The sequence below is a fragment of the Amphiura filiformis genome, chromosome 1, assembly GCF_039555335.1.
Source record: "Amphiura filiformis chromosome 1, Afil_fr2py, whole genome shotgun sequence".
Lineage (NCBI taxonomy): Eukaryota > Metazoa > Echinodermata > Ophiuroidea > Amphilepidida > Amphiuridae > Amphiura > Amphiura filiformis.
This window is the reverse complement of record NC_092628.1, coordinates 12,024,958-12,047,651: the sequence shown is the minus strand read 5'-3', so window position 1 is coordinate 12,047,651 and position 22,694 is coordinate 12,024,958. Positions and strand designations below refer to the sequence as shown.

The following is a 22,694-nucleotide window of genomic DNA, read 5'->3' as shown; positions in this document are numbered from 1 at the left end:
CAGAGTACTGGAGACCTAAAACCTAAAAATCTACCTGTAGGCCTACTGATTGCTGCTGCTGTACTAGGCCTTTATTTTTCAGGTATTCTGTTTTGAATATATTTTTGTATTGTTGTAAAGTGCTGTTTATTAACAGACTTATCATGATGGCTAAGGATCCTGCTCATCACTCTCAAATTAATTACTAGCTTTGAAGCCTAGTAAGGTTTCACAAAAATGCAGTCACACATTGTCAGTGAATGAACATCAACAACTAATGAAGTCCCCTTCCCCCCATTCCAATACAAAAAAATTCTCTTTTTTCGTAAATTTTTTTGAAATTCAGCCCTTTTTGAAGAAAAAATTCACATAAGGTCCACTTGTTAGCTCCAAGCCCCGCTCCAAGCACCTCCAAAATAAATTCAGGCTAATAATGGGCCTGCTCTCACCACCATGTCAATTCATTATTGACTCACCTGCAATTGGGCATCAGCGGCTTTCCTCTCATCAGAAAGTTTTTGAAGCTTTTCTTGTTCTTTACGTAACTGCTCTGCTTGTTCCTTCTGTATTGTGGCTAACTGTTCGCTCTGTTGCTCCAATCCCTTCCGTCGCTCTGTTTCCTCTGCTAGCTGCTTCTCTTGTTCTTCTTTCAGTTTTTCTAGTTCCTTTCTTCTTTCTGCTTCTTCCTCCAGCAATCTGCATGCAATGCAATAATATTAGATATACATTTTCATCAACCACCAACAAAATGTAACAGCCAATTAACGTAACTGGACTTTTTCTAAGAACACAGCTGGTTTATTGATGTACATAAGCCCCAGGACATGAGCTAACGTTTCTTCTGATATAAAACTTGTTTTGATTGGAGAGGAGCAGAGGGTGTCATTTTGCCCTAAAACACAACGAGCATGGCGAACCTGGATGTCTATTGACCGGGGTCATCGATCGTCAATTAAAGCCATATTATAACATTTCTTTAAAAATAGATTAGTATTAATTTTCAATAAAATATTAGCATTTACTGTCAGATATGTCCCTTTTAATTTTGAGCCGAACAAGTGAGGTAAAGCAAAGAAAATCGAATTTACAACTAGCGCCAATGCATGTCATGTCGGCAGTTGTAATATGGTACGACCTCTGGCGTGTGTGTGTGTTCCGCGCGCCGTGTGCGTAGTACTGTGTTGACATCGCTTACGCTCGACTAATATTTCTATCGTAATAATAAAATGCTGATTCAGGCGGTTTATTCAAAATCTCGGATTTTGACAAAACTACAGCACCTAAAGTCTTGATTTTTGCAGAGAATCTTTGTTTACTAAAGTACATTACAATCGTGTAAAAACCTGAATTTAAATTTTTTTTGAGGGCGTTCTCCTCAGCAAATGTTATAATATGGCTTTAATGCATGACGTTCGTGTGTGCGTGCATGTATGCATGATGATAGGTCATAATAGCTCATGCTCATAGCACAGCTGACTGGTCAAATCTTCTTTGCTCGAAAGTGAGCCTAACTTTTCCATATGGTACGAGAAAATTATTTTCAAAAATGCTGCCATTCATTTTAACTTCAAATGAAAAAATGAAATACAATAAAAATTGCTCCAAAATGAAATGCGCACAGCCTATTCCAGGATCTGTGGGAAAACGAACTTAAAAAACACCAATTAGTGGGTTTTTAAGCGGTTCGCCGTCACACAAGTTCTAAACTTGTCCAAGGGCGAACCCGCTAAAAAAACCATACTAATTGTTATGAATTCCCGTCGTAAAAGCCTATCCCACAGTTTAAAAAACACCCTGTGTTCTGTGGGCCTGCCTGATCCAGATTTAAGGTTTTGTGAATTTTTTTGCTGTATGAAATTAAAGACAGCCATTTTTTGGCTAAAGTGGATGATTTCGATTGAAATTTTTAAAACATGCTTGTTTGCCAAAAATGTCAGATTTGTTCACATTTTTCAAGCTTTCTGTGATTTTTTAGGGCGATTTGTTGCGGTTATTTAGCCCCACCAACTGACTTCACTTAGCAAGTACATCAGCCAATAGAACATGGTGTTTTTTAATGTCGCCTTACAACATAATTTTAAGTTTTATGCAATTTACCAAATTAAAAAAATCTTCCGTCATTTTGGTCCACATTATTTGACATTAAAAAATGCTGTTTGTGCATAAATCTAACTTTCTTATCACGTTCTGCAAAATGTGTTGGTAAAGTCAAAAGAAGCATTTGATTTTTTTAACACAATTAAATTATAGTTTCAACTCTAGTCTAGTTGAGTTCCTTGATGCAGTAACATCAGTATCATGTGCATTGACTTAAAGAACTGGCATGTTTACACACACGGTCAAAGGCAGCACATCTGTACACTTCTACACATTTGAGGTAACTGCGACTAAGTACCGATGTCACTGTGTCAAGGAAACCAAATGCAATAGAGCAAGGGTTCTTAATAGACAGCCTGTGTGAACAGGTCTGAAATATACAGTCAACATGCCATAACCCTTGGATGTGTATTTGGCCGGCCCTCAAACACAAACCTATTAAAAATAAAGTTATTTTGGCCCTCTGTGGCCCGAGAGCAAAATGTGACATGATCTGGTCCATGGGGGCCAAAAGAGGCATTTTTGAAAATTGAGTTGCTGCAATGATTACATTGCAATAGGCTATCATATACTGTAAACATTAAATGTCTAGCATACTTGGTTTTAAAGTTATGAAGTTTTTTGATGTTTACTTTCTTATGTATTTTATTGTTTTTTACTCCATATTTTTACCTTTATCTCGGTTTTAAGTTTGCTGCCTTTGGCCCCTATGGACCAGATTGTGTCACAAATGAGAACTCCTGGACTGTTATAGCATATATGTTTTTAAAAGTAGTTTGCATTCATATTGACCACATGGTTGACATAACTTAACTTGTATTATATCATGATACAGACATACATGCATACATAAGCATAATGCACTTGTACAAAAATTTATCCAAAATGCACACACTATGGAAGCATGAGAAAGCAAAAGAACATTAGGGTGTATCACAATAAGAATCAGAACTAACAATAAGTTATATAAATATGTTCTTAATTACACCCTAATCAGAACTAACAAAGTAAGTTCTTTAACATCTGGCAATTTGACATACACAGCTACACAGGAAATTAACTCCTTTCCTCAGGACACCAATACACAACATTAAAGATAATGAACTGAGATACTATTGACAATAATGAACCAGAATCAACAACACCTGTATGGGAGGAACCCGCATCTTTAACTGTCACTACAGGGATGTACTCCAGACCGGATTTTAATAACACTTTTTTCAGGGGTCTGGGCCAGACCAAAATTTACGGCATCCTGCAATTAATGAATTTAATAGTTGACACACCTTGACAATATGTTGGAACTCTTCATATGTTGGAACTCTTCATTGCCGCTCTGATAGTTCATTGAAATTAGTATAACTATGTTTGATGAGAAGTACATACCTTCTCCTTTCCCCTTCCCTCCCCCATTCCCCCTCAATCAATGTTGGGGAGACTGGAGAGCCCAATGGAAAAAGTACTTTCATCAACATTGAACTGGGGGAGAGGGGTGGCGATTTACATGTAGTATGCACAAGTGTGCCAACATTAATTTCTTTGATTGTGGCTATCAGATCCATGTGTTACACCCCTGTCTATTCCATCCCTGTCACCTACTTCTCATCCAAACATCTAAATTTCTAGAGGCCGTCAGCCTTTCGCCATCTTGTGGGTACAAATGATCTGCGTGTTCATGCGTCGGACACTACGCGCAGGGCGCAGCTTGCCACGCAGCTGTTATCAAGCATCAACGCAGTGATTTTACTGTCCACGCGTGGAGACCGAACGACCATCACAGAGTGTACCCACAAGATGGCGGCAAATGACGTCACGCTGACGGCCTCTATTTAAATTTTTTAACTTTTTTTATCCTGCCAAAAGTGGGCCCTGTATACTAGTGCAGTTAATTATAGCTTAACCACAGTTTGCTGTTGAATTTTCTAGACAGCCTATTTGGCAACAAGGAACAAAAACTTTATCATACATCTATCTATCCCATACACATGCGCTACTATCAAAACTGAATAATTACAATAAAATACAACATTTTACCATTTTATTCTAGCACAAAAATCCAGACCAAACACCAAACATGTGTTTTGTAGTGTGACAAATTCATTTTGTCAATTCACAAATTACATTGCCAACATGACAAACTAATTTGAGTGTAAAACAAATTAAAGGAGTATTTCATGATCCTACCATCCTCTTCTTGTGACATTTTTCAACAGATATCCACGAAAAAAAGGTTATTCCCAAAATTTCAGTTGATTTCTATTTTGCATTTGCGAGTTACGCATGATTATGTGTATCACTGCTCCATAGGCCACTGTGTTGAATTACATTCTGGTACACCAGATCGTAATTCAACTTTGGCGATTTAAATTAATCTGCGAGAAATTTTTTGTACATAAACATTATGTAGCCAGAGATTTTGTGGTGTAAAAATATCAACTTTTATTAAGAAAAGTGAGGGGGGATGAGGCTGTGGATCACGAAATGCCCTCGTCATCTCAAATTAAAATGTTTACAATACAAATCAATTTTCTTGCATTGCAAATTATTTTTTAAATTTGTCAAATATGATACTTTTTCATGGCAAATTAGAATGTAATTCAGTCAGGTCAATACGCGGATTTAAGGTTTTCTTACCATTAGGCTACAGGAAGTCAATTTGTGCCGAAAATCCTTCCCATAATGTAATAAGCATTTTGCATAACAATAGATACAGTTCGGTGGTTAATCACTATTCTTTGTTATAAGCATATTGCATTGTGGGAAGGAATTTCGGCACAAATTGACTTCCGGTAGAGAAACCCTAAATCCGCGTATTGTCAGGTATCTTTGTCCGATATGACAATGGTTATAATAAGGAAGGTTAAAACAATTGTGTGTCAACTATACTAACTTGTTCAGAACAAAACACTTAATCAAAATAGCACTGTGATACAAAATACAGGGTCTACTATACTACAACTTTCAAGCACTGTACCTGCTATCCCAAAAAGATTTAATTCTGCATTAATGAAAGTATTTGAAAATAAGAATACAAATGTCACTTTTACATCTCAATTGAAATACAATTTACTCTGTTTAAAACGAAAAGAGCAATTTGGCGGCAAAAAGGTGGCACAGAGTTCTGCACATGTACATAGAAACAAGAAAACAAAATGAAACTATCTTGGTACACTTAAAGCCATAATGTGTGATTTGCTTCACAGCGACGCCCTCAATTTTACTCGGATTTCTACTTTTTACTTAATATGATCGGTGAGCGTAGTACACGACACGCATTATAGGCACTAAATGAAATCGCAATTTTCTTCGTTATACCTCATTTGTTTGGCTAGAAATTAAAAGGGGATAATTTGATCAGTGAAAACAAACATTTAAATATGAATCTATTCTTTATGCAAATCACAAATGATTGCTTTAAACAGTATAATTATTTGAAATGAATAAAGACTATAGTTAATAACTATATGCAGATGTGGGCTTTTCTTTCACACAGGGAAGCAGTGATTGAAAGTATATCTATCACAGAATTAACCAAAATAAATACTTCACATCTAGAGGATTATGGTATCGATAGATTTGACAAAAGTTAATAAAAATTTTACAGTGATTCAAACATGTTTTCTGCAAGAATTTATATAAAGCTATTTAAATACCTGTTAAGCCTTCGTTTTAAATCATTTACTCTGTTTGCATCATCAAGTCAAAAGGTAAAATTGTTAAAATGAGATAATTCTGGATTAGTTTGGGTTTATGCTCAAAAACATTACAAGAAACTGGAAGGCTAAAGCTTAAAAATATACAAAAACTTCGTCAACAAAGAGTTACAAAGCAAAGCTATCTATCAGGAGACACACCTAAATATCTCACTGTTAGGCCAAAAAAAAAGATGTTTGCTTGCCCTCAACTGACCGACCCTAATTTTAGAAATTAGAAAAAACAAATTTCTATTTACTGTACAAAAGAATACCGACCCTATTTTTGGAGATTCCTGAAAAAGTTTTTCTTTTCTTTTTAAACTTTTGCATTCTGAAGATGTAAAAAAAAGCAATCCAGACCAACCGATCCAATTTTAAAATTCATTTGAGGGCAAGCAAACAATTTTTTGGCCTTATCAAACACCAATTCCTCAATATTTCTATCACAGTTAAAAAGTATAAAAAGCCTATTCTCAGATTTGCTGTTGACTTAACTGGCATGAGCTAATAACATTTGCTGACTTATAACTTGATTAAGCATACAACTCAGATCATAATGATAAGTCTGTAATTATCATACAAACATAATCTAAGCATAATTATATAATATTCATCAGGTTCTCATCACAAAAAATTTAAAAAGTGATCCCACCTGGGATTAAACCCAGGACCTTTGCTCTACGAGACCTGTGCTTTAACCACTTGGTCAACGGGAGCTTCATGATTATAGTCCATATATAGTGTGCTAGATTAGCGTAACTTGGTGTGTGACATACTTCTTCGTGTGCGATCAACGAGCCGCATATGTACATGCAAGAAACCACGCTAAGCCAACACAGCACACACTGGACTTCAAAGCTAATGCCGGTGACTCGAGGTAGATATGTAGGCATGTTGAATAAGCGGTCACTTAATCTACACATACTACATCTACATATCATACACATACCTTGCTTGGCGTGTTCTTATTTCTTCCTCATCCTTCTTAGCCTGTATTTCTGCTGCCAATAAACGCTCTAAATTCCTCAAAGCTTCCTCTAAACGCTCCCTCTCTTCCTCATTCTTTAGTTTTTCTTCCTCAAGTATCTGTCAACATTGATGTTTGAAAACAAAAATTTCATATTGTTTTGTTTGGAAAATTATGTGCGTACATGATACGAGTTGCATGCATAATGGATCTGATACTGCTGCTAAAATAATTGTGGACACATTTTTGCTTTTATCTGAAAATATGCCATAAGCACATACACTATTTTGGTCTTTATACACTATTTTGGTACCTTAATCCCCTGCAGTCTGCCCAGTAATTCTGAAACGTTACAGCCCACCTACAAAATTACTGGTGTCCAATAGATGACAATCCAACATGGCAAGGTAACTACAGCTTAACAAATTGGATCTATACTACATCTGATTTTTTGTACCTGATTTCTTCGATGCAATCAGACCTGCTAATTTGTTTGGGTGCGCATCATGAAAAATTATAGCCCAAAGATTTTATCACATGGGTATAATTAAACAAAAATAAAAGCTATTTAGTCCTACCCTTCTGAGTTCATCCAATTCTGCCTGTTGTTTGTCTCTTTCTTCCTGCTCCCTAAGTTGTCGCTCTAACTCTTCTTGTTCTTTTTGTATTCTCATAGCAGCTTCGTTCTGAGCATGTTGCTCTGCCTCCTCGCGTTCCTAATAATAGTCATGGTAAATAAATATAAATGTTAGTGAGCAGGGTTTTCTTTAATGCACAAAACACACGTATTTACATGTTCAGGCACTTTGCTGACTCCTTCAAATCCAAAGTCCCAAAGTCCAACGCGTACAAAATCTTGAAAACGTACGCTTTCAGATATTGCAAGACTTGAATAGAGAAACACCCGATATTGTGCATTTATTCTCGGCTTTTGGCATTTTGGACCTACTCCCGATATGTAGGGCCCATCACATTTTGTCAGCATCAATCCATGCATGTTTTAGTGATTAGTAAAATTGTAGAGGGTCAGTTTGAAATCTTGCAAATTGGGTTCGGGTCCTTTTTTTCTGTTTAAATGATGCACCAAATGTCTTCAATTGGACTTTAATTTTGCAAAATATTCCCTCTCATGGGGGAACATCCCCCTCAGACACCCCCATGCCTAGTAGATAAACAAATGACCATTTACGAATCGGCTTTCGACATTTGCCAATTTAGGCCCTATGTTTAACACAATTTATAGGCCTAATAAGGGAAACGTGACAACGAAGGCTTTATGGACTGTCATTTCACAATTTTCGGCTTTTCAACTTAAATTTTACACAGTAATAGTGCCAAAATGGTCCACCAAATCACTTCAATTAGGTCTTCATTTTGCAAATTTTCCAAGTTCTGAGGGGGGAACATCACCCTATGTAGTTGATAAACAAACGGCCACTTTCACTTCTGCTTTCGACATCCGCCACTGCTCCAAAAGGTGGCGTATATTTCTTATTGACTTGGGGGGTGAAAAAATGTCTTGAAGTATAGTGAATCCAGCACCTTTTGGCGAAAGAATAAGTTTTACCATTTTGAAGCTAAACTGTTGAAATCCGGGGTTGAAATATGGTGCAAAAGTGGAATAAATTCGCACTAAGCAGAAACCCACATACAGGCGTCAACATTGGGGGGATGATTGTATGGACCATCCCCCTGATGGCAAAAAATCTACATCTATGGCTCCAAAAACACACATATTGTTAAAAATGTCTTCAAAAATAGTATTATAAAAATACCCCTTGGGCAATGTTTTTGACTCCTTCAGAGGAAAAATTCACAATTGAAAGGGTCAAAAAAATTTGAAAATACCCTTTCAGCAAAATGCTTAAAGAAAACCCTGTTAGTGAGTATAACAGGGCTACTGATATAGCAAATAATTGTTGACCATGAGTAGATGAGATGGTCCAGGGGTCCATTTCACTAAACCTAACGAAGCTTCTTAAAATTTGAAATCGTTTGTAACTTACGACAAGTCGTAAATTCCGTTTCACTAAACTTACTTATGAAGGGTACCGTCCATAAGTAACTGGGATTTACTACAGTGACCCTTTGTAAAGTTTTGGGTATTCATAACTTTACAAACAGGTACTTGAGTTATGACAGGCCAAATGTTTAGTGAAATGGACCTGAGGTCTGGGTCTGGGCTCAGGGCACACACAACTTACAAACTAAGTTGTGGTAATGAGTCAACACTTTGTATGTGGATGGAGGACATATCAAGGAAATGTGTAAGCCCAAAAAAAATAACATAAAAGTTTCATCCAAAAGGAAGCCTTTTGAAAATGGCTAAACGTTGGGCCTTTATTATGCTCTTGACCTCAGGACCCATATGGCCCAGTTTTATAAGTGCATCATTAAATTTGAGCTGCTTGAGAAAAAAATAGTGTAAAATTACACAAAAATTATAAGAGTAAAACACAGGCAAAATGATGTCAACCACCAATATTTTTGTCTTTGCCCCCTCAAACAACTGATCCTGATATGCCCACCACTGAACATGTAAAAAAGTTTAAAAACTTGGATCTCCCCACCCCCCAAAAAAAAAGGATTTTTAAAAATAACCACACTGGCTGGCACTATTTACTGCAATTTGTGGTCAAGCCAATTTCTGCACAGGAATTGTTTTGGTGAACTCAATCTTGTGGTGTGTGTGATGATAATTAACCTTGGTTCCATTTGTCATTAGATTGAAAAATAGGCCAAGGTGATTTCCTAATTTTGCAGCCAAATCATCCAGCCTATTTTTCAATCTTATGCCAAATTGAACTATTCTGGAGTAATGGATATGATTTATGGATGTGCTCAGCTACCTGAGTGTGAGGTGGGCGAGGGGGGGGGGGGGGTCCTCATCCCCCAGCGAACAGTAAGACTGGACTATTCGATTATTTGAGAGGGGCTAAAAATTCAGGACTGGAAAAAATATTAATTTTCCAGAAAGATAAGCCAACTTTCACTTCAAGATAGCAACATTTCCCATATAAGTTGTATTTCTTACACTGGGAAGCTAAATTTTCCACCAATTCATACAATTTCCCTCAAAATCCCAAAATGTCCCTCAAGATCCCAAACTTCCCCAGAATTGGTTTCCTACATGATTCCACATTATTCCGAACATGGGATAGAATATGAAAGCTTACTTTTTTTAGTCTCTCCATTTCAGCTTGAATACGTATACGTTCCTCTTCTTCACGTTTCCTGAATTTTTGTTCTTCTTCCTCTAGTCTGTGTCGCTCTTCTTCTTCCAATTGAAGCTTACGTAGAGCTTCTGCCTTTTCCTAAAAATTAAATACATGGAAACCACAATTAAGTTAAATAAAACTTCATGTTTCATAATTTGTAAAAAAGGTCAACCTGTTTAAAACTAGGATCATGCAAACGAATCTATGGAAACAATCAAACCAAACTCAGCGGTATGCTCATGTAACTATAAGTATTTTGATGTCGAATGTTATACACAGTCCGAATGAGTGACTCCATGAAGCTGCCCACGTACCTCATTTTTACTTTCTTCTTAAAGTTGATGAACATCAATGATATCTAATGGTTGCGGGTTGCTTATGTCTGGACCCTTACAAGAAATTCAAAAAATTCAAAATAACAAATTTAATTGTTTCCCAACTCCCCCCTCCATTTAAAAATTCAAACAATTTACTACCTCTTCAAGTCTTTTCACCATCATCTGATGTGCAGCCATATCTATATTCTGTTGTTGCAAGCTATCTTGTTCCGCTTTTTCTTTATCTTTTGCTTCCTGTCGTTTCCGACGTCTTTCTTGCAACTCGGTTCTATGAATGGAGTCTTGGTTGGCAGAATTGATAACAGCATTCACAGCTACGAAGTTAGACAAAAGGAAAATAATTAAAATTAAATACTAGTAGTAATGCATTATTTGCTCTGAACAGTGACTGAAGATTATCAAATAAATCCTCCAGACGAATACCGTAAACGTTCGCCTAATGGCGCTCTGGATTTTATAGAAATAAGAGAGCGCCATCCTTGCAAAATCTTAACAGCAATAAGGATACGTGTGGTTAGAGTCTGCACGATAATGATTCAGAAACGTTCGTGACGTGATCAAACAGTTAGGTTACTCGCAGCGTGATTATAGTGGCTGTATGCGGAAAGATAATACTGCAATAACAATAGAGGTTATCCACTTTGCTCATGTGTGACTTCTAACAAAAGGTGCTGGTTCCTGTAGTATACCTCATTCAAACCAATTCAATGCACGACCTCGGAGTTACCTGCATGACTTTGGCGAGCTATTTTGAAACAGTGATGATTGCACATGCAGGTACTTCTTTTGAAAGTCCTAAACAAGGTATAGCAGTCGCTGATAGGATATGCAGATTATACAACACGGACATCCTCTATTGATTTTGCAGTGCTTATACGCGAATACGCTGAATAACGTATAATCTGGCTCACTATAAAAACGCTCTAGGTTAATTATAACTACTAGAGTAGTAAATGTTTTTTTTTTTTGTGGGGGGTGTGGGTCAGGTATTCTTTCTCAAAAATTCATTGTCCTTAATTTGCAGATCGATTCATACCTAACTCATTTTGGTACATCTGCCATTGTATTTTTTTTCATAGTGTGTGAATATTCTTCTGTTCAAAATTACACTGTTTTTTGTCTGCCCGTTAGCTCAGTCGGCAGAGCGTGCGCCTTGAATGATACAGGGTACTGGTTCAATTCTTGATTACTGACCCTATTTTATGTGAAGAAGTGTGAATAGATTTTTATGTCCCCATTTTTGGAATGAATATTATGATTCGTTTTTATTTTTTATTTTAATTATTTTTTTAGATAAATAGTCACTACGAAACATGATTCCAAACGGCAATGAAAACCGCGGTGGGACCAAATTTGCTACACTTGGTACCTATCAATGCGCGGTCCATTAAATGGTAATCGCCTTACACGTAAAAGTTAAATGACCAAGATAAATCCTTTGCAAATTATAATCCTCACTGTTTCATATTATGTAACTATACAAAGTGTATTATTTACTTTCTTTATTTATTCATTATAAAATTAATAGCTCAGTCGGTTTTTTTTTCCTTCATTTTATTAAAAGGGTTGAACCCTAGTAGACCAGACAACAGAGCATATCCATCAGACCACGAAGTGGTTGCGTTACTCTGTGGTATCGGAGTCAAGCAATTTTTGTATGGCGATCATTATGATCCAGGTTCAGAACTTAATGCGTGATATAGTCCATATAATGATAATCGCTTTATACGTAACCAAAGACTGAACTATAATGAAACATCCTCTGTGTAGCAATTTTAGATAAAAGCTTGGGATTATTAGGGCAGAGGTTATCTTTTGAATCTTTTTATAACCACTGAAGCATAGTCAAAGACACTCGAGCGAATTCAAAGACTTGTCGCTCGCGACAAAGGAATCTGGGTGCAAACATGTATAGAGAAGTCGGTACAAATTTGATATGTGAGGGTTTTATGGGTTTTATACTATTTAATAAAAACCGTCGAACTTAACAATAATAATAATAATAATAATAATAATAATTAATATTGCTTTCATATAATTTCAGGGGAGAACCCATTATGCCATAGTAGTTACTCTCCATATTAATTGTTAAATACAAGAGAAACAAAGCAAAATGAAATGAAAAGAGATAAAACCAACAGAGAAACAAAGAATCGTGAAAAAAAAGACTCAAACAAATTAAATAAATAAACAAAAAAAGATATAGACAAAATCAACAGAATAGAGAAAAAGTACCTAAACAAATAAAAATTAACAGATTTAAACAAAAAGAGATACCATTTCCCCAAATCAGAAAAAAAACACATTGACAGACATTCTAAAGCAAATCTGTCAGAAATTTCTGCATGGGAGACGATCTAAAGTTCCCTCTATCCTCGTCTGATGCTTTGCTAACTGGGCCACTACGTAATAGGTGAATGGACCCAATACACAATACACTACATATTGTCACAGTGTTTTCCATGTACATACGTGAGGATCAGGTGTTGAATGATTACCGCATTATCATGAATATCGTTGTTTGACCTTGGTCATAATTGAATGTGTCGATAAGTTACACATTTTAACTACACACGCCCTTAATTTTCAGTGATGATACTGGGCTTTTACAGGGAGGGCGCTCTCTCATTTCTATAAACTCCAGAGCGCCATTAGGCGAACGTTTACGGTAGATGATTTTGTTGCTTCTTACGGCAAACAAATAATTATTTTAAGCATGTTCTCCTCATGGTTATTTTGGCCAGGTTTCTGTCAAATCAGAGTAATTTATAATTTGACCTCTAGATGACATATAGTTGTTTTTTGACATATCTCCCACACATACCTTTTCCATTTCCTGAAATTTCACCAACAACTTTATATAACCCCTGGATGACCTTTGACTGTATTATTCTTGACACCCCACAACACCTTACTTATTTTTAGTATCCATGCAAATTGACTTCATGATCGACCCTTCACTGCCTCAAATCCTTTAGGTCACTGTAAGTCCCCTCCCCCTAATCATTGCTACCAAGTTTGAATTCAGGTTCGGGAGCACGGTGGCCTAGCGGAACGGGCACTGACTCATAATCGGAAGTTTGTGGGTTCGAGCCCTGGTGACGCCATCATGTTGTGCCCTTGAGTAAGGCACTTTATCTCGATTACTCCTCTCCACCCAGGTGTTTAAATGGGTGGGAAGGTAACAGACTCGCTGTAGAGGTGGTGTAGCGATCCCCCTATAGCACATTACATGGAGGAGTCTGGTCCAATCACCAATGAAAGAGAGATGGGCACTCCGATCACTGTTTATACAGGATCGTCTCCTTTACCTTTTTTTTTTTTTTTTGAATTCAGTAGTAGTGATACTTTTGGAACAGCATCTGTTTATGAAACTTTAATCAAATTAGTACACAAACATACAGACAGGAAGTGACTGCATATTCTCTTTCCGAACAAAGTTCAGGCAAGACAAAAATTATATAATGGTATATTCAAGTGAAGAGTTTAGATGCAAAAAAAGGATATTCACCGTTGATGCCTTGTGTTGTTTGTCATTAATATTCTAGGCCTTTCATGATATGTTATAATAAAGTGAGATTTACAGTGTAAAAGATGAATAGTTTATTCATCAAAATAGAATATCCATTAAAAAAGAACTAAGCACACAAAGATATTTAGACAAAACGAAATTAAAGCGACCAAAAAAATGGACCTTTCAAATAGGGTTGGTCATTTTAGCTTCATTTTAGCCCGATTAAGCATTATTTTTGAGCATTTTGTAGATATTTGTCCCACTATAGTTCATACTGTAGGCGTAAATCCCAGGGGATGGGAGAGATAAATCCCCTCCCCAAAATTTGATAAGGGGAATATGGTCCATAAATTCCCCCCCACCACCATGTTGATGCCTCACATTTGGGCACTTCAGCCAATTTTTGCACTCTTCACACAAATTTGTTTCAATTTTGCACCATATCTCACCGTTTTAGCTTCAATATGGCAATTTTGTGTGTGCAATAAAATTATTATGTTGCTGTATTTTTTTCCAACCCCATACATCCCCCAATGTCAAAAAGAAATCTACGGCACTGCAATAGTTTGAATTATTGAATTTTTATGCAAATCACACATTATTGCTTAAATGATACCATTGTACTTTTCACTACTTGTGTGGGTCACATATGAATGGAAAAAGAAATTACCATGGTAAAAGTTATGAACACACGCCAACAATGAGAATAAAAGTTAACCTTTGAACTCAATGGACCATTAAAAAAATTGATATAAGGGTCTAATGGTAGAAGCATAAAATTAAAAGAACCATGCAGACATTTTGTAGAATGGTTTGTTTGGGTCTTGGAGTATTGGGTTAAATAAAGTATGACTGCTCCTCTTATTAGTGGACATGGGCCTATAAATTTGGGCCATATACTTATTATGCCTATGCATCATCTGAAAACAATTCCATATGCAAGATATCTTTGGGGTGCTGATTTTTAAGATAAGGGGTGGATCTTGTGAAAATTGGACCTTCTTCCAAAATTTGGACCTATTTTCACCAAAAAAAGCATAAAAACCTGATTTCTTCATGGCAAACTTCAAGTGCTAAAACAATATTCAGTCCATATAGGCAAGAAAATCATCAAAAAAGGTCATAATTGTTTTAACCCTAACACCCCAGGGATAGAACCCAGGCCCCTGCCTAACAGGCACCTATGTAACAGGCAACTGGTCTCCAGCATCATGCCATGGCAAGTCTGTTGCCAACTGCAACTTTTGGGGCGCCCGCTATGGCGGGCCCCTTATATTTGGCATGACTTTGTAAAAAGCTTCTAATTTCGGTCTTGCTCGATTTACTTCACAACTGTTTTGCTTAAAAGTATACCCAGCTTAGAAATAAAAACACAACTTGCTTGGTTTTGATTTTGATTTTATTACTGTTTACTAATATGCATTGAATGCAAGTAAAGTAGTTCTATATACAGCGGGAATTAACGCTTGAAATACGAAATTTAAAAAAAATGCTTCTATGTCTTTTAAAAACGCTTTTGAAGAGATGGCGCTATTACGATCGCAGAGTAGGCCAATGATCCAGGTGAAGAGCGGCATGATTTGATTTGATGCGGCATTGATCCAAAAAGCTGCTTTGTTGATCAAGGAACCAGGAACTTCATCGATAAACATGGTTTCTTATGGGGAAAAAAAAACAAAAACAGGAAATCCCTGGAAAATCTAGCACGGTAGTTGTAATTGACATTTGTTGTAAGTGTTATTTAAAACATTTACCTTTACCAAAATCCTTAAAATCCCGTGCGTATAGGCTTGTCATCTTTGTTTGAAATACAAAATTATCCACAAAACAAGTTCAAATGCTCTCAAAATATCCGCGCCGACTTCCCATTAAATCAATAACAGGCATGCAATATTGTCAGGTATTACAACCAACAGTTATATCATAATGCGAAAAAACCAAAGCAAACCTATATTATATTCTAAATAAAATAATTCTGCTCCATCCAACAACCCTCCACAACATGATTTCCTAACAATAGTAGCCGTAATGGTAAGATCTTTATTCCTTTTTATTTGAAACCAACCCTCTTCCATCCCAAGCAGTACAATTTTACACCTCTCTCACTGCAATATAGCTCCCATTGGGCACCCCATTCCTTTTTTAAAGGAATTTTTATTGGTGATTATAGGAAGTCTCTGACGATTGCACAATCCAGGGAGATTGATTGAGGATATTTATACATTTAAACTCATGTACAGACTGTGGTAGTTTGCTAAAGTGTGGTATTTACTGATGTTATCATTATGAGGTTTCCAAATTTTTAACACTGAGAAGGATAAAGCTATATTTGTTTGTTTGTTTGTTTATGCCTATATCCTTTTTCTTTTCTTTTTCTTATTTCTAAATATTTTGAATTCATATCACTTGATTGGATAGCCAAACCATACGTCATGGATGAAAGGACAGCAGGTATTACAAAAACATATCATTCATTTCTGCAAAAAAATATAATTGTTCACTCTTGCCACATTCACACAATATCGGTGATAATAAATGTATAACTTTCACTACGTAAAAAAAGTGAGTGTAATATTTTTTATGAATAAGGTTCCAAGGATTGTTGTGTTAATCAATAACCAAAACTATGACAAAGGTGAAAAACAAAAGGTCAAAGTTATCATGAAAAATACTATATGTGGAAATATAAACATCCCATGACCAATGTTTGGAAACCGCACAATGACATTGACAATGACTGGTATTTTCTACCACAAAAAGTCAATGGAAGTAAAAGCAGACAGCTCACATAGGAAAAGACACTGTATGACAAGTGCATATCTGTTTGCTTATGTAAGCCTCCAACGGCTATCCCATACACCACAATGATGCTATCATACTACCCAATTTCATATTTCATGCCCGGGATTTCATGATTAAAACTATACCTAACTTTTGCTCTCAAAAGCGAATTAGTAAAAGTTTAAAAGCTTATAATATTCTAACATAATATTTGTGATCGGTATTGGGTCAGGAGCTGAATTGCGACCAAAAATTGGTGTGTATCTAGTAATTGTAACTAAACTAACTATTTTTAGGGAACTTAATATACTAGGATCTCAAACATAACAATCTAGAGGACACATTACCCCCCCAAATGATTCTGCACTCAAAGAATGACTTTTAAACACACTAGGATCTCAAACATGACAATTTCTATGGGACAGTTTTGATAGTAATGGAAGCAAGCTGAAATTATATACTAGGCAAAACATGCAAAGATAAGTTGATAATAATTACTCATGTTGATTTTGGACAAAAACTTACTTTGCTACAACTTTGAGATAAGGACGTGAAAGATCTTCAAATGATACTTTAAAAAGGCACCCTAGAATTATTAATGGTTTATAATATCTCCACTAATAATATTTTCTGTAAATATTATTTATATTACTAAAGATATCCCCATTTTCATAATTCTATGGTGTTTTAAGTGTCATTTGAAGATGGTTATCTCTTGAAATAATATTTACAAAACATCTTTTTATAATATTTTCTGTAAATATTACATTATCTTAGACTTAAGAAATATTTTACAAATATTATTCTTATACCAATCAAAAACAATGTCCATGTTGTGATTTCCCAAGCAGCCTACTGACCTTTTAAACCTACTTCTATGATTCCATGAAAGAAGGAAAATGTCATATTTTTGACATTTGCCATTTTTTGGTATAAATAACTATAAAACAGCAAATTAAATCATATTCATAGCACAAAACTTATCAATGAAACGGTATTGGTAAATCAAGCCAACAAATAATATTATATTTGGGTAATTGTCTTTTCATTTTCCTATCATTTTCCTATCCCCAAATCGCGTGTATCCCTTTAAATTGGATTTCTTGTAATTTTCAGTCAATCAATTATCTCCGTCAGCCAATTAGCGCGCCGTACGTATTCAATTAATTATCTCCGTATCCAATCAGAGCGCGTTTTGGCTGGGCAGTCTTCCACGCGGTAATCTTTCTTTTACTTGTTGGATCCGTTTGATAGGTGAGGGAGGGTGCTAACTGAGTAGCATTACAGAAGCCATTGTAGGAGTGGGGTGCATTGAATAGGGGTGTGACTGAATCCTGTATGTTGTAGTCTGGAGTTATGTAAATAAAATATTGTTGAAGATAAAGAAGACAAATTGGAACGACCTACGTGAAGAATTATTTAGATGCACTCCTGTTTGTAAAAATATCGAGGGTGGGGTTCTGCCCCCACGACTTGCCCAAGCCTCGTGCAAAACTTTTTGTGTTCCCATTTTGGGAACTGGTGTCAACCCGGCCACCTGACTTTCATAATCAAAATACAGTCCAACCAGGTTTCTTTTCAAAAACACATTGAAGCATTCGTGCTATCTTGGCAATCGGCCGTCCGCCACATCAAGATAGGAATGATTTTGTAAAGCATATCTTGGCACTTTTGCTTCATTGGCATTCTCAGATGTGGGCTATTCCAGTTGAAATCCATACACCCCCTATGAAAGCCATACCGGTAACCTTAATCTCTAACACAGGGAGTGTGAATATCAAATGGGGTTTCCTGAGAAATAGGACAAGTAGATCCCTACAAGAATTATTATGAATTGGCATAAATTTAAGGTTGATCAGTTATTTTAATTTTTTACAAGAATGTCATTGTTAAAGCTTTTAAATTAAGCATATCTAAAGACTGTGTCTGGCGACTTGTTCCCAGTTTTTTGGAACAACCAGTCATGGAATTTTTATCTAAATCTTATCACCAATTGTTTCCTTAATAAGGTGACATAATAGTGCATGAACTTCCTCTTAACTTGAAAATGGTATTATACAGGGATTCGAGCCAACTCTTGCAAAACTATATGCATAATATAGGAATATTTTGAATGCAAATATGATATAGGACAGCGGAGTCAAATACAGTGGGTGTCAGAGGCAAGTTACTATTGAAGTCCCAAAGTTATTTTAATTTGTGTATGATTGATTATGTATGTATTAAATTTACTAAATGTGTTGATTCATTTTAACTTAAAAGTTGATTCATTAAGTTACTCATGAAGTTGATTAATTCAGTGATTGATACTTGGATTGATTGATACTTAGATTAATTGATTAATTGATAGATTGATTGATTGACTGATTGATTGTTTGACTGGTTGCACTAAAATTGCAAGAAGACATTGATTGATCAATCAAATGATTCATAAATGTATTGACTGATATGTAGATTGATTGATTGATTGATTGATTGATGACATCTTACCTGCAATCCACTCTGCCCTATTCCTTGCTCATGAAGTTGATTAATTGAGTGATTGGTTCTTGGATTGATTGATACTTAGATTGATTGATTGACTGATTGATTGTTTGGCTGATTGCACTAAAGTTGCAAGAAGACTTTGATTGATCAATCAAATGATTCATAAATGTATTGATTGATGTGTTGATTGATTGATTGTTGATTGATTGATTGATTGGTTGTTTGATTGATTGATTGATTGACATTGATTGATTGACACCTGATCGATTGATTGATTGATTGATTGGTTGTTTGATTGATTGATTGATTAATTGACATTGATTGATTGACATCTTACCTGCAATCCATTGTGCCCTACTTCTTGGGTCTGTTGTACTGAGTTCATAATGGCTCTTCTGCTTAGGATCTACTGGGTTTCTGGCAAGAGTGAATACATTCTTGTGTTTGGCATTGGGTTGATCTGCTAAGGACTGAAACAAACAAAATAACAATATGATATTAAATATTTAGGAAATATGTTATAATCAATTATTTATCCAATCATTTTAACACTTCGGCTTTGATTGTGTCATGTTGAAATATTGGGGGAAATACATGCACCATGCATGAACATTTTTGTGTTGCACCTATACAATAGACCAAAAACAACATTAATCATTGATTTAATAATGTGAGGTCAGAATTTCAGCTATTTTTGTTGAAAGTAGACTTTTTGAACTGTGCCATAAGACCATTTTGGCTGTTACTAAAAACAAGAGGAATCCTGTTTAGACTTAAATGAGTCCTGGTCCCGACTAAATTCAAGGTGAGCCAGGACTAACTTTTTTCCCAAACTGAGTCCTTAGAAAATCTCTTATTTTCACCCTTGATTGCACTAATTTACTGTTTACATCAAATTTATTTTAAGAGTTAAATGCACTAAAATAACTTTGTGTAAGTACTTAGAGAATTTGGTGTATAAAAGCGCTATGGTTTGTTGTTGGTGAATTTCTGATATGGTACAAGATGAAACCCAAAGTTAGTGATTCCTCATACAGCGTTATCATTTCAAATTTATTTCAAGAGTAAAATGCACTAAAATAACTTTGTGTAATGGTAAAAAAACAATCGTGAAAATGATCATTCATGACCGTCTGAAACTATTTTTTCAGATGTACAATATCTGAAACAACATTCCCTTTCACACATCTGCAAATAGCACACATAGCAAATGACTATAATTAAGTACAATAGCCCCATCTAGCCAGCGGAATATCATTTTGGATCATATAGTGCAGCAGAACTTGACATCTGAGCACACATAGAAGCTGTCATAAACCATTTATGGTATGACACATATCCAGGCATATCCACACCTAATGTGTTATTATATCATACAGGTGCCACAAAGTAGTAACTATAATAGCTGCTTTATGCGTAATTATTCAATAGTTATGTTATTTATGCTCTGTGAGCTTGCCATAGGCTTCAAAATAAAAAAGTTATAGTTTTGAGATATTTTCATCTTAAGAACTACTTAAAGGAGTATTTCGTGATCCTAGCATCCTCTTTTTATGACATTTTTCGGTAGATATCCACGAAAAAAGCTTATTCCCAAAATTTCAGTGGATTCTGATTTTGCGTTTGAGTTATGCATGATTATGTGTATTCACTGCTCCATAGACAATGTGTTGTAATTTCGTTCTGGTGCACCAGAACGAAATTCAAATTTGGCAATATTTTTGCTAAACGAATTAATCTGCAAGAAATATTTGGTACATAAACATTATGTAGCCAGAGGTATCCAGTGGTGTAAAAATCTCAACTTTTTTTGGGAAAAGTGGGGGGATGAGGCTGTGGATCACGAAATGCCCCTTTAAGGCTTGTTTGTACATGCTGATTTCTTTTCATGCTGATTCCAAATATGGTCATGATTTCAGAAATTTTTGACTTTTTAAACAAAAATGTGAAACTTGTCGTCTGCAGTCGACACCTGCATGAAGAGATTTAACCCTTTCCAAATGGGTGTCGACTACAGACGACAAGTTCTAAATTTCTTCACTGCCACTCTGCTATAATGAAAGACAAAGATAAGAAGACTAGTTTGCGTCTGACGTCACTGTCAAATCAATCAAATTCTCTACGATCCTTGATTGGCTAATAGCGCGTATAAGGAAGGTCGATTCATCTGGCTGGTGCCGATCGGAGAAAAGGAATAGCAGTGAATGGCGAAAAATACGTACTCTTACAAGGCAAAAAGCAACTTTTCTAGGCATTGTGGACATGGTGCCTTCACCAAAAAGTTTCCTACTATTAAGACCTAACTTTTGAGATGGTTTGTATGTTAAAAGGTGCAAAATTAACAATAAGGCGCGCGGTTTTACCGCCGTGTTCAGCAACTCATATCATCACGACAGTTGTAAACAAACCGTGCTCGGAGTTTGATTGACAGATGACGTCAGACGCAAACTAGTCTTTTTATCTTTGTCTATCATTATAGTTCAGTGAAATTAGTATAAATATGTTTGATTAGAAGTACAAACCATCTCCCTTTCCCCTTCCCTTCCCTTAATCAATATCTTACTTGATTAGAATCTCTTTGAAAGGAATTTATTATACATTTGGCAGCTATTGAAAAATACAGCTTTGTCACACTCACAGACTGTTATAGTATGGCCATTATGATATGTTAGTGTTACTGATCTCTCGTATCTGGAGCTGATAGTCTACACCCATATTTTTATTTTTGTCGGAGTCTACCTATTTCAGGTTGATAGTAACAATGTACACTGTATCAGTGTGATCATGGTCTCATCCATCTGCAGACTTAAAGGAGGATTTCGTGATCCTAGCATCCTCTTTTTATGACATTTGTCAGTAGATATCCACGAAAAAAGCTTATTTCCAAAATTTCAGTTGATTCCGATTTTGCTTTTGCAAGTTATGCATGATTATGTGCATTACACTGCTTCATAGACAATGTGTTGTAATTTCGTTCTGGTATACAATTCAAATTTCACAATATTTTTGCTAAATGATTTGATCTGCAAGAATTTTTTGAACATCAAAGTCATGTAGCCAGAGGTTTCCAGTGGTAAAAAAATCTCAACTTTTTTCGAGAAAAGTTTTTGACGAAATGCCCTATTAAGTCAAAGTTAATACCTCAGGGGAACAGTGGTAGAAGCAATGACTCACATATAGGCCTATGCAAAAACATCATTGATAAGCAAAAAAAATGTTCATATCACCCAACCAAATATAAGTTATGCAAATTATCTCATTAAAAGGGCATTCGTGATCCATAGCCTCATCCCTCCACTTTTCTCAAAAAAAGTTGAGATATTTATATAATTGGGAACCTCTGGCTACATAATGTTTATTTACAAAATATTTCTTGCAGATTAATTCGTTTAGCAAAGATATTGTGAAATTTTAATTTCGTTCTGGTATACCAGAACGAAATTACAACACATTGTCTATGGAGCAGCGTAATACACATAATCATGCATAGCTCAAAAACTTAAAATCGAATCAACTGAAATTTTGGGAATAAGCTTTTTCGTGGATATCTACTGAAAATGTCATAAAAGAGGATGCTAGGATCACGAAATACTCCTTTAATATACAAAAGATAAACAG

General features: G+C 35.7%; 1 protein-coding gene across 3 annotated transcripts in view; it reads right to left on the bottom strand.

Moving 5' to 3' along the window:
• LOC140154424 (uncharacterized) overlaps positions 1–22,694 on the bottom strand; it is a 49,743-nt gene that overhangs the window by 6,533 nt on the left and 20,516 nt on the right. For all 3 annotated transcript variants that reach the window (XM_072177019.1, XM_072177081.1, XM_072177140.1), the window contains exons 4-9: positions 19,414–19,546; positions 10,433–10,608; positions 9,915–10,052; positions 7,317–7,454; positions 6,721–6,857; positions 456–675 (exon numbers count right to left, since the gene is read on the bottom strand). In XM_072177019.1, coding sequence (XP_072033120.1) covers positions 456–675; positions 6,721–6,857; positions 7,317–7,454; positions 9,915–10,052; positions 10,433–10,608; positions 19,414–19,546 — 942 coding nt within the window. The remainder of the gene's footprint in view (positions 1–455; positions 676–6,720; positions 6,858–7,316; positions 7,455–9,914; positions 10,053–10,432; positions 10,609–19,413; positions 19,547–22,694) is intronic.